At 44.7% G+C, this 14,541-nt stretch overlaps 1 protein-coding gene across 1 annotated transcript; it reads left to right on the forward strand.

Annotated features, from left to right (window-relative positions):
• Nucleotides 1–1,707: 1,707 nt before the first annotated feature.
• LOC142761444 (lactoylglutathione lyase-like) lies at nucleotides 1,708–13,632 on the forward strand. The gene is made up of 6 exons (XM_075864635.1): nucleotides 1,708–1,836; nucleotides 7,743–7,825; nucleotides 11,307–11,447; nucleotides 12,012–12,076; nucleotides 12,324–12,413; nucleotides 13,157–13,632. The coding sequence occupies exons 1-6, from the start codon at nucleotides 1,756–1,758 to the stop codon at nucleotides 13,243–13,245; spliced, it is 549 nt and encodes a 182-aa protein (XP_075720750.1). The 5' UTR covers nucleotides 1,708–1,755; the 3' UTR covers nucleotides 13,246–13,632.
• The last annotated feature ends 909 nt before the right edge of the window (nucleotides 13,633–14,541 follow it).

The raw sequence follows: 14,541 nt of genomic DNA on the forward strand, positions 1-14,541 counted from the left end.
AGACCCCCACCAATTGCTAAAACGAGGCAGCAGGAATGCTCGTGTGAGCGCTGAGCCACTTAGCTTCTGTTTGGCTTTTTCCGGACAGCCCATGTGGCGATGTACGGTCTCATAGACTTTCTAGTGAGTTCGTACTCCGCTACATCGATTTCCGGAAAAAGCCAAACAGAAACGAAGCACCTCAGCGCTCACTCTGTCCTCGGACCCCACCAATCAAAACTTCTGACGCGTCACTATGACACGTCAGAAGTTTGTTGAACGTTTAGTTACCCTTTAATATTCAATATGTAAACTTTTATAACAGTGCCACCGGCAACACCGGTGCTGAAATACTGTACAGTCGTTCCTCTGAATTATAATTGTGGAACGGTGAGCCCCCTGCTGGACAGACAGGAGAACTGCAGTAACACCCTATTATCTGCACTAACTGCTGCCATCTACAGGCACCAGAACAGATTTTCTACCCACTGGAAGTACAAAATAAAATCCTATTTACACATTTTTTTTTTATATATGATTTTACACAACTTTTACATTTACTTTTATTACATTTTTTTTTAATTCGATACAGCATCTACCTATCCTGTCTAAATAAAAGCAGTATCGATGCTTCAAAGCCAATTCTGTCAGCTCAGCTGGATTGATGGCTCGGTTGAAAGCTATAACTGTGGATGTCGCCATCTTTAACTTGATTCTGATAACTTGCTGCAGCGTGATATCACACACAAAAGCCAATGAAAAAGTCAAGATAAGGGATCTAGCCATTGTGTATTTAATGCGTGAAAAGTCAAGGTAAAGACGGCTACATCCGTACGTGACTCTGACACACAGGATCCATCTAATAACGATCACATCGGCCGGATCCTGTGTGTCAGACTAAAAAAAATTACCTTCAAAGGTGTACATAGCCTTTAAGAACACTATTGAATGACCACAAGCAGAGATCCTGAAAACGAAGAAATTGATACAGAAAGTTCTGTGGAAAATTGTATACCTTTTTTTATTATTATACAAATTCTAATGGGGCAGATGTATTAATAGGCTTACATTTAAACAGCTCAGATGCGCCAAAGTTATCACAGTGGCTCATGCTGGATGACACATTTGGTGCTGCTTTGGACACTTGTCCCACTTTATATCACCTCTTGATTGTCTTACTTTAGAACAACTTTTTTGTGGCAAAATTTTAGTGCACTGTAGGACACGCCTAGTTTTCCTCTAAGCCACGCCTCTTTCGAGTTCTTATTCTGTGACATTTATTGATTATTTCCCATCATCCATAAGGACCATTGTGCCCCTAGTGGTCAGCTCCAGAATAGACGTAGTACTTAGCGCCTCTTCTTCATTTGGACCTAGCCCTGAAGGTGAAGGGTTAATAGCCAGTTCAGTTCCAATCTTCTGGAGGGGCCACTCGTGGTCAGCTCCTGAACTGTGACTTGTCAGACCCCTTTCTCAGCACGGACTGACCTGCACCTGGAAGCAGCTGATTACAGCCCAGTACCAGGTCCTAATGGAGAAATAACCACCACGTGACTCCGATCCCTGGCACTCCACCCTATCACATGCCCCAACATGACGGAGCATGAACCAATCAGAGCGGGAGTCAGGGCGGAGCTCTACACTGGATTTGGTAAGGTCTAGGACCCAGGTGACAGTAGCTCCGCCCGTTGATTGTTGATTGGCTGCAGGTGGGTTTTGTGGGCGGGATAGCGGCTGGTGACGTCAGATGGTTGTGGTCCGGGCTCAGTCGGTGACATGGCGGAGACACAGGAGCTACATGGACTGAGCGATGAAGCGGCGTACGCGGCCTGTACCGACCCGGAGCCGGCTACCAAGGTACCGACACCCCCGCACTGCCCTCATATCCCCGGTGTAATGTGTCCGACTGAGGTGTTCTACACTGATCCTCCAGCATCGCCCGGGGCACCGCGGTATTATAACTTCACCCGACTGCTATATTATAACTTCACGGTCACCCCACTACTATATTATAACTTCACGGTCACCCCACTACTATATTATAACTTCACTGTCGCCCCACTACTATATTATAACTTCACTGTCGCCCGACTACTATATTATAACTTCACTGTCGCCCCACTACTATATTATAACTTCACTGTCGCCCCACTACTATATTATAACTTCACTGTCGCCCCACTACTATATTATAACTTCACTGTCGCCCCACTACTATATTATAACTTCACTGTCGCCCCACTACTATATTATAACTTCACTGTCGCCCCACTACTATATTATAACTTCACTGTCGCCCGACTACTATATTATAACTTCACTGTCGCCCCACTACTATATTATAACTTCACTGTCGCCCCACTACTATATTATAACTTCACTGTCGCCCCACTACTATATTATAACTTCACTGTCGCCCCACTACTATATTATAACTTCACTGTCGCCCCACTTCTATATTATAACTTCACTGTCGCCCCACTACTATATTATAACTTCACTGTCGCCCCACTACTATATTATAACTTCACTGTCGCCCCACTACTATATTATAACTTCACTGTCGCCCCACTACTATATTATAACTTCACTGTCGCCCCACTACTATATTATAACTTCACTGTCGCCCCACTACTATATTATAACTTCACTGTCGCCCCACTTCTATATTATAACTTCACTGTCGCCCCACTACTATATTATAACTTCACTGTCGCCCCACTACTATATTATAACTTCACTGTCGCCCCACTTCTATATTATAACTTCACTGTCGCCCCACTACTATATTATAACTTCACTGTCGCCCCACTACTATATTATAACTTCACTGTCGCCCCACTACTATATTATAACTTCACTGTCGCCCCACTACTATATTATAACTTCGCCCCACTACTATATTATAACTTCGCCCCACTACTATATTATAACTTCGCCCCACTACTATATTATAACTTCGCCCCACTACTATATTATAACTTCGCCCCACTACTATATTATAACTTCGCCCCACTACTATATTATAACTTCGCCCCACTACTATATTATAACTTCGCCCCACTACTATATTATAACTTCGCCCCACTACTATATTATAACTTCGCCCCACTACTATATTATAACTTCGCCCCACTACTATATTATAACTTCGCCCCACTACTATATTATAACTTCGCCCCACTACTATATTATAACTTCGCCCCACTACTATATTATAACTTCGCCCCACTACTATATTATAACTTCGCCCCACTACTATATTATAACTTCGCCCCACTACTATATTATAACTTCGCCCCACTACTATATTATAACTTCGCCCCACTACTATATTATAACTTCGCCCCACTACTATATTATAACTTCGCCCCACTACTATATTATAACTTCGCCCCACTACTATATTATAACTTCGCCCCACTACTATATTATAACTTCGCCCCACTACTATATTATAACTTCGCCCCACTACTATATTATAACTTCGCCCCACTACTATATTATAACTTCGCCCCACTACTATATTATAACTTCGCCCCACTACTATATTATAACTTCGCCCCACTACTATATTATAACTTCGCCCCACTACTATATTATAACTTCGCCCCACTACTATATTATAACTTCGCCCCACTACTATATTATAACTTCGCCCCACTACTATATTATAACTTCGCCCCACTACTATATTATAACGTCACCGTCACCCCACTACTATATTATAACTTCACCGTCGCCCCACTACTATATTATAACTTCTCCCCACTACTATATTATAACGTCACCGTCACCCCACTACTATATTATAACTTCGCCCGACTACTATAGTATAACGTCACCGTCGCCCGACTACTATAGTATAACGTCACCGTCGCCCGACTACTATAGTATAACGTCACCGTCGCCCGACTACTATAGTATAACGTCACCGTCGCCCGACTACTATAGTATAACGTCACCGTCGCCCGACTACTATAGTATAACGTCACCGTCGCCCGACTACTATAGTATAACGTCACCGTCGCCCGACTACTATAGTATAACGTCACCGTCGCCCGACTACTATAGTATAACGTCACCGTCGCCCGACTACTATAGTATAACGTCACCGTCGCCCGACTACTATAGTATAACGTCACCGTCGCCCGACTACTATAGTATAACGTCACCGTCGCCCGACTACTATAGTATAACGTCACCGTCGCCCGACTACTATAGTATAACGTCACCGTCGCCCGACTACTATAGTATAACGTCACCGTCGCCCGACTACTATAGTATAACGTCACCGTCGCCCGACTACTATAGTATAACGTCACCGTCGCCCGACTACTATAGTATAACGTCGCCCGACTACTATAGTATAACGTCGCCCGACTACTATAGTATAACGTCACCGTCGCCCGACTACTATAGTATAACGTCACCGTCGCCCGACTACTATAGTATAACGTCACCGTCGCCCGACTACTATAGTATAACGTCACCGTCGCCCGACTACTATAGTATAACGTCACCGTCGCCCGACTACTATAGTATAACGTCACCGTCGCCCGACTACTATAGTATAAAGTCACCGTCGCCCGACTACTATAGTATAACGTCGCCCGACTACTATAGTATAACGTCGCCCGACTACTATAGTATAACGTCGCCCGACTACTATAGTATAACGTCGCCCGACTACTATAGTATAACGTCGCCCGACTACTATAGTATAACGTCGCCCGACTACTATAGTATAACGTCGCCCGACTACTATAGTATAACGTCGCCCGACTACTATAGTATAACGTCGCCCGACTACTATAGTATAACGTCGCCCGACTACTATAGTATAACGTCGCCCGACTACTATAGTATAACGTCGCCCGACTACTATAGTATAACGTCGCCCGACTACTATAGTATAACGTCGCCCGACTACTATAGTATAACGTCGCCCGACTACTATAGTATAACGTCGCCCGACTACTATAGTATAACGTCGCCCGACTACTATAGTATAACGTCGCCCGACTACTATAGTATAACGTCGCCGTCGCCCGACTATTATAGTATAACTTCAGAACACGTGAATTTGTGGCACAATCTGCTCCGCTGCGTGTGATTGGTCCTTACAATCTGCTCCGCTGCGTGTGATTGGTCCTTACAATCTGCTCCGCTGCGTGTGATTGGTCCTTACAATCTTCTTCATATAAATATCCTGCACTCCAGACTGATGTGTTCGCTGCTCTGATACATTTACAACCAGTTTGTGCACATGAAGCGCTGATTGGCTATCAAGAAACAATAATCTGGTTTAGTGTGTAAAGTAAATGACATCTCAATCTTACACCATTAAAGATACAGAAAACCTCAAATATATAAACCAAGTGTGACGGTGTTTTTGACCAAGGACATAAACAAGAAACCTATAGAGGAAATGGTCAAAAAACTGATGCAAATAAATAGACGTTCATTTTATTAACAGACGATACAAACAAGATTTACAATGTTGAGTCCTACAAATGTTAAAAAAATGGCGTCAACCGAATGCAGGACAAAGAGTAATATATGCCGGGTGTGAATGACGGTTTACAAGGAGATGAGATGACAGCGTAGAAAATACTGGTTGTGCCTGGTCTGCAAACCGAGAGGGAAGTCTAGAGTAAAGTGCGATGTGCGGGTAATAATGTGCGGTTACAGATATCCAGCACTTTAAAAAAAAATATATGGATGCCAGAGTATAAGGGTATGTTCACACGACAGCGTCCGTAACGGCTGAAATTACGGGGATGTTTTCAGGAGGAAACATCCCCGTAATTTCAGCCGTAACGGCATGTGCAGGCGCTTGAACGCCGCGTCCACTACGGACGTAATTGGCGCTGCTTTTCATTGGAGTCAATGAATAACGGCTCCAATTACGCCCCAGGAAGTGACAGGTCACTTCTTTGACGCGGGCGTCTATTTACGCACCGTCATTTGACAGCGGCGCGTAAATATACGCCTCGTGTGAACAGACAAACGTCTGCCCATTGCTTTCAAAGGGAAGATGTTTGTCAACGCTTTCAAGCCGCATTTTTCGGACGTAATTCGGGGGAAAAAACGCCCGAATTACGTCCGTAATTAGTGCGTGTGAACATACCATAACGGTGCAAGAGTATAACGGTGCCCTGGGTCTTGTAATAGGAAAATGCTATCAACCCTCCAGAGTATATAAGAGCAGTCGAGTGCATACCCAGATTCATGAATGATCCCACATGCAGGAGACGCCAGACCCGACGCGCGTTTCTGCGGATGCCTTCGTCTGGGGGTGGCGTCATCCAAACGGGGCCCTCCCTTTTGTAATGAATGTTGAACCATAACGTCCAATCCGTGGGAACATCAGAGGTGGAGCGACAGGGCGAGGGTACAAAGATGGCCGCTGCCCCACTACCGGATCCGTGTCATCAGAGAGGATGTGGGCTGGCGATGTCTGACAACGCCGCCCACATCCGCCTGCGATAGGAGACAGCATCCCAAAAGGTGCAGGGGCCATTCTGGTATTCTTTTTTGACAGACCTCCTGCTATAACCGCGATTAAGAAAGCGGTTCTTCAGATCTTTTGCCTGTTCTTCAAAAAGCAAATCGGAGGAGCAAATTCTCCTGATCCTCAGAAATTGTCCAATCGGAACTGCTTGAATTGTCTGTGGGGGACGAGAAGATGACAAATGCAGGAGTGAATTAACGGAGGTTTGTTTGCGAATAACATCGCTTTGTAAGAAGCCATCTATGTCTTTAGATAGTTTAAGGTCAAGGAAATCCATGCCCTGCTTGTCAGATTTATATGTGAACCTGGGATTGAGATTATTTTTATTCAGGTCACACATAAAGGTGTCCAACTCAGACGATGTGCCCTTCCAAATGACCAGGATGTCGTCAATGTACCGTACCCAAAATAGGACCTTGTCCGTTGATACATCCTGGTCATTCGCCAACAGATCCACAGCCCCAGGAATAAATTTGCATATGAGGGTGCACACGCTGCCCCCATTGCTGTGCCCTGGAGCTGTAGGTAGAAATTGCCGTTGAACGTGAAAAAAATTGTGTGTTAGAGCGAATTCCAACAAGTCAGTCAGAAACCCACAAAGGGGCCTTTCAAGATTTGACATTGAAAGGAAGAACTTGGTGGCCCTTGTCCCATCCACATGCCTTATACTGGTGTACAGGGATTCTACAGCAATTGCTACTATAAGCATATCCTCCTCGATGCTGATGCCGCTGATCTTCTGTAGAAGGTCAGCAGAGTCGCGGATGGAAGATGGCAGGATAACAACAAGTTCTTTTAAATAAAAATCAATAAACTTACAGCTCTTTTCAGTAATCCTGCCCCTACCTGAAATGATGGGTCTCCCCGGAGGGATGGCGTCGTTCTTATGTACTTTTGGGAGTAGGTAAAGCGTGGGAATGATCCGTTCATCGTTGACCAGTGCTGTTGATATCATCTTGTATGGCTTTAGATAGCAACCGAAGTCAAATTGATCTGAAAGTGAGGGGTTAAAGGTCGACTTGTCGTCCGGTGTAAATCTCGTACATTAGAAGGTGCCGCTCGTCATTCTCATTGTCCTGTCCCCTCCACAGCTGCGCTCACGCTTCTGCCTGTTTCCTCCTGCAGGACCTCGTCGCGTCCCTTGCTGGTTCAGTGTCTGTAATGAATTTGTGGTGCATTGTGGGAGATGTAGCTCTGCTGAGCGGTTACAGGTGTTTGTCATCGTGTTTCTTACTTTACTTCTCAGGATTTTCTGATGCAGCAGACGATGCTCCGCATCAAAGACCCCCAGAAATCGCTGTCGTTCTACACCAAATGCCTCGGCATGACGTAAGTCCAACCAATCAGGCGCTCTCTATAGACGTGAATCTCCCCTCCCCCGTGATCCTGACTTTATGCCACATCTTTCCTTATGTGACTGATATCAGCCGCTCCTCTTATATCACTCCAGTACTATTATATCCTCCAGAGACATTACATCATATGTGTGACTGATATCAGCCGCTCCTCTTATTACACTCCAGCACTATTATATCCTCCAGAGACATTACATCATATGTGACTGATATCAGCCGCACCACTTATATCACTCCAGCACTATTATATCCTCCAGAGACATTACATCATATATGTGACTGATATCAGCCGCTCCTCTTATAACACTCCAGTACTATTATATCCTCCAGAGACATTACATCATATGTGTGACTGATATCAGCCGCTCCTCTTATGACACTCCAGTACTATTATATCCTCCAGAGACATTACATCATATATGTGACTGATATCAGCCGCTCCTCTTATATCACTCCAGCACTATTATATCCTCCAGAGACATTACATCATATGTGTGACTGATATCAGCCGCTCCTCTTATATCACTCCAGTACTATTATATCCTCCAGAGACATTACATCATATGTGACTGATATCAGCCGCTCCTCTTATATCACTCCAGTACTATTATATCCTCCAGAGACATTACATCATATGTGACTGATATCAGCCGCTCCTCTTATATCACTCCAGCACTATTATATCCTCCAGAGACATTACATCATATGTGACTGATATCAGCCGCTCCTCTTATATCACTCCAGCACTATTATATCCTCCAGAGACATTACATCATATATGTGACTGATATCAGCCGCTCCTCTTATAACACTCCAGCACTATTATATCCTCCAGAGACATTACATCATATGTGACTGATATCAGCCGCTCCTCTTATAACACTCCAGTACTATTATATCCTCCAGAGACATTACATCATATGTGACTGATATCAGCCGCTCCTCTTATATCACTCCAGCACTATTATATCCTCCAGAAACATTACATCATATGTGTGACTGATATCAGCCGCCCCTCTTATATCACTCCAGCACTATTATATCCTCCAGACATTACACCATATGTGACTGATATCAGCCGCTCCTCTTATATCACTCCAGCACTATTATATCCTCCAGAGACATTACATCATATGTGTGACTGATATCAGCCGCTCCTCTTATATCACTCCAGCACTATTATATCCTCCAGACATTACACCATATGTGACTGATATCAGCCGCTCCTCTTATATCACTCCAGCACTATTATATCCTCCAGAGACATTACATCATATGTGACTGATATCAGCCGCTCCTCTTATATCACTCCAGCACTATTATATCCTCCAGAGACATTACATCATATATGTGACTGATATCAGCCGCTCCTCTTATAACACTCCAGCACTATTATATCCTCCAGAGACATTACATCATATGTGACTGATATCAGCCGCTCCTCTTATATCACTCCAGTACTATTATATCCTCCAGAGACATTACATCATATGTGTGACTGATATCAGCCGCTCCTCTTATATCACTCCAGCACTATTATATCCTCCAGAGATATTACATCATATGTGACTGATATCAGCCGCTCCTCTTATATCACTCCAGCACTATTATATCCTCCAGAGATATTACATCATATGTGACTGATCTCAGCCGCTCCTCTTATAACACTCCAGCACTATTATATCCTCCAGACATTACATCATATGTGTGACTGATATCAGCCGCTCCTCTTATATCACTCCAGTACTATTATATCCTCCAGAGACATTACATCATATGTGACTGATATCAGCCGCTCCTCTTATATCACTCCAGTACTATTATATCCCCCAGACATTACATCATATGTGACTGATATCAGCCGCTCCTCTTATATTACTCCAGTACTATTATATCCTCCAGAGACATTACATCACATATGTGACTGATATCAGCCGCTCCTCTTATAACACTCCAGCACTATTATATCCTCCAGAGACATTACATCATATATGTGACTGATATCAGCCGCTCCTCTTATAACACTCCAGCACTATTATATCCTCGAGAGACATTACATCATATATGTGACTGATATCAGCCGCTCCTCTTATATCACTCCAGCACTATTATATCCTCCAGAGACATTACATCATATGTGTGACTGAGATCAGCCGCTCCTCTTATATCACTCCAGTACTATTATATCCTCCAGAGACATTACATCATATGTGACTGATATCAGCCGCTCCTCTTATAACACTCCAGCACTATTATATCCTCGAGAGACATTACATCATATATGTGACTGATATCAGCCGCTCCTCTTATATCACTCCAGCACTATTATATCCTCCAGAGACATTACATCATATGTGTGACTGAGATCAGCCGCTCCTCTTATATCACTCCAGTACTATTATATCCTCCAGAGACATTACATCATATGTGACTGATATCAGCCGCTCCTCTTATAACACTCCAGTACTATTATATCCTCCAGAGACATTACATCATATGTGACTGATATCAGCCGCTCATCTTATAACACTCCAGTACTATTATATCCTCCAGACATTACATCATATGTGACTGATATCAGACGCTCCTCTTATATCACTCCAGTACTATTATATCCTCCAGAGACATTACATCACATGTGTGACTGATATCAGCCGCTCCTCTTATATCACTCCAGTACTATTATATCCTCCAGAGACATTACATCATATGTGACTGATATCAGCCGCTCCTCTTATATCACTCCAGTACTATTCTATCCTCCAGAGACATTACATCATATATGTGACTGATATCAGCCGCTCCTCTTATATCACTCCAGCACTATTATATCCTCCAGAGACATTACATCATATGTGACTGATATCAGCCGCTCCTCTTATATCACTCCAGTACTATTCTATCCTCCAGAGACATTACATCATATGTGTGACTGATATCAGCCGCTCCTCTTATAACACTCCAGCACTATTATATCCTCCAGAGACATTACATCATGTGTGACTGATATCAGCCGCTCCTCTTATATCACTCCAGTACTATTATATCCTCCAGAGACATTACATCATATGTGTGACTGATATCAGCCGCCCCTCTTATATCACTCCAGCACTATTATATCCTCCAGAGACATTACATCATATGTGACTGATATCAGCCGTTCCTCTTATATCACTCCAGTACTATTATATCCTCCAGAGACATTACATCATATGTGTGACTGAGATCAGCCGCTCCTCTTATAACACTCCAGTACTATTATATCCTCCGGAGACATTACATCATATGTGACTGATATCAGCCGTTCCTCTTATATCACTCCAGCACTATTATATCCTCCAGAGACATTACATCATATGTGACTGATATCAGCCGCTCCTCTTATAACGCTCCAGCACTATTATAAGCTGCTCTGTAGAGTGACCGGCGTTTTCTTATGTCTCGTTGCTCCTCAGTCTCCTCCAGAAGTTGGATTTCCCCTCTATGAACTTCTCTCTGTATTTCATGGGCTACGAGGACCAGAAGGACATCCCCGAGGACTTAAAGGAGCGGACGGCCTGGACCTTCTCCCGCAAGGCGACGCTGGAGCTCACACAGTAATACTCCCCTCCGTGTCGGCCGCTGTTCAGCTCTGCTACATTAGGACGCGGCTCTGGTCAGCGGCTGCCGGAGTTCTGTCCCTACGTCTATGCCCCCCATAACACTGCGGTATCTGACAGTCCCCAACACTGGAGGGATTCTCCTGCCGCTTCTCGAGTGGGAGGGGGATTCTTATAACGTAATATTATACATAGGCTCACTTAAACCCCTGGCACCAGGGACCGCACATTTACGTCACTGGAAGCCTCGCGCTGCTGTAAGTGTGCGGGATAAACGCCTAAAAAATATTTTTAATTACCCCCCAAAAATGTATAACTGTTAAATGCGAAGATAAATGTACCCCAAAAAAGAGCTATTAAATAATACAAGTCGCCCCGCGCAGCGCGAGCCCCGGTATGGATGTAAATGGGGGAGAAGTGTCAGGACGCAGCGAGGCAAAACGGTCCTGCGTCCTCCGATCTCAGCCGATCAGCGGGACGGTGCGGTGATAAGGGGCCGCCCCTGCCGCACCCCCTCCCCCGCTGATGTCCGGTGACTCCTGTGTCTTCTATTTCCCGCAGTAATTGGGGGACGGAGAACGACGAGAAACCTTATCACAACGGGAACTCCGACCCTCGAGGATTTGGTAAGACGACGACTTATATCCCGAGGGATTGACCAGGAATAGACCATGACGGGGTCAGAGAGACACCGACCCCGCAGGGAATACTCTATTGTCCTCTGTTATCAGCCACGTGTTCAGTCATCCTCTCCCCTGACATGAAATGGCTGATAACAGAGTAATATAGCTTGTACTTCCGCCAGGTGCTGTAGGACTGGCCCTTTAGTTGACGGAGCTGAACCCCCTCTCTCTGCCCTTCTTCTTTTTACAGGTCATATCGGCATCGCGGTTCCGGACGTCTTCGCCGCCTGTAAACGTTTTGAGGAGCTCGGCGTCACGTTCGTGAAGAAACCGGATGACGGTAAATAAGACCCTGAACTAAACTTTATAATCTCGTACTGATCTTCAGTTACATCATGTTATACTCCAGTTACATCCAGAGCTGCAGCAAAATGCTAGTACTGCGTCACATCCGGAGATGCATTTACAATACTTATACGCCAGTCACATCTAGAGCTGCAACCACATTTCTTATACACCAATCCCCTCCAGAGCTGCTGCAATATTCTTATACTCCAGTCACCTCTAGATCTGCATTCACAATAATTGAATCTGTGCTAAGAGACATATTTTCTAATAGCCGAGGATCTATAATATTTGTTGCCTTGTGTTGTGGGAGATGGATTGTCGTTTTAATGCTCCACTTCTCCCACAATGCAGTACAGATCCGGAGCAGCAGAACGGGGTGCTCGTGCTTCACCCGTAGGTGGGTGGGGCTTAGTTGTCACATGACTGCACACCTGATTTTTATGTGGGGTAAGGAATATAATATAAGGCAGAGGGTTCTGAGGTCTGCAGACTGCAGCTCTGGATGTGACTGGAGCAGGGCACATATGAATTGTAGTTTACATTAGTCTGATAATATATCACCCACATGTCTCGCAATGCATGACCGCAGCAGCGCTTGTTCAATGACACAATTTAATGTCAAAAGTAGGCAGCAAATTTTTCAACGCAGCTCTAGGTGTGAATGGAGTATAAGACATGAGCAAAGCGCGCAAGTTGCTCATGATTTCTTTTTCTCCTTTTTTTTTTTTTTTTCAGGGAAAATGAAGGGCTTAGCGTTTGTTCAAGACCCCGACGGCTACTGGATTGAAATTCTCAGCCCCAACAACATGATGTCCATCTTGTGACGCTCCGCGTACTTACTGGACGCCGCCGTCTCCGGCCGCTTTGTTCTCATTTGGGAATTCTCCATGTTCTGCTGTTACTGTAGAGATCACCGGTCGGCGCTGACCCTGCAGAACATCACACTACATCCCGGCCCGGCGTGAATCTTGTTATGTATCAGACGGCGCCACGTGCTGAAAAGACTTCCCCTCCCCCATTATAGTGACCGTCATGTGACCACTCCTCGTCCAATCGCTGCAGACCTGCTCTAGAGCCGCCCTGTGAACAGCCAGTATTACCCCAGATTAAGTGCCTTACAAGAAGCGCGCCAATGTGGAACGCCGTCATGATCAAAGTGTTGCGTTCTTACAATAAATTGTAAGCTCTTGGGCAGAGTGATCGTCCGCGTTGTCTGGTTGTTTCCATGCAAATGTTCTGAGGAGACGAATATTCACGTACGGTCTCCGAGAAAGTGGCGCTGACGTAAGGAATCCTATAGGCTGTCTCCTGTCTGGTACAGTGTTGTCATGGGGACAGGTCACCGTCCGCGCAATAAGATCTCTGGCAGATGAGCAATCTAGTTGCTAGGGGTAACGGATCCAGTTTTGCAGCAGTTTCGATGAATCTCCTGCGTTTCGGATTACCGGCGGATATTGGGGGATGACGAGGTGACGGTTGATCTCGTATTTCATGATGTAACGTCCACGGTTCATCCGCAGCCGGAAATCTGAATCCGCAGTAAGATGGTTGAATAGATTGTATATAGCGGAGACCGTCGTCGTAGCAACACACCGAGATATATAATGTCCCTCCTACTGTAGATTATAAGAATATCAGCAGCCACTGAGGGGCCACAGACGGGTTCATATATACAAATGACGCAGCTCCGAGGGGACGCCTGAGACTGAGCAGGAGATTACTCATAACAAACCCCTTCATTGCCGTATATTATATAGAACATCCAACAGCAGGAAAAAAAAAAATCTCCCGTTTTGTGTTTATAGCACATGCAGAGCTATGCGTTTCCATGGTTACAGACTACAAACAAATCCCGTGTAGTCTGATCCTGCTGTCATTTATTAACCTGCTCCATCTTCTGGTGTCTTAAGTTATGAAGAGGAGGCAAAGGGGGGGGGGGTGGTGAAGTGCCATAAAGTGAGCTGCGAGGGTCGGGGTGATGGTGTTTTTAAATATCGTATCGAATTCCCACACCATAATAGTAAGAGACCTCTTTAACCAATTAATGACCAGGTATTTTGTTTCTTCAGTCTCTCGTTCCGTTGATAACTTTTTCCCCACCAACATCTCTGTATTGGGGC

This window comes from Rhinoderma darwinii, chromosome 4 (assembly GCF_050947455.1).
Source record: "Rhinoderma darwinii isolate aRhiDar2 chromosome 4, aRhiDar2.hap1, whole genome shotgun sequence".
Classification (NCBI taxonomy): Eukaryota; Metazoa; Chordata; class Amphibia; order Anura; family Rhinodermatidae; genus Rhinoderma; species Rhinoderma darwinii.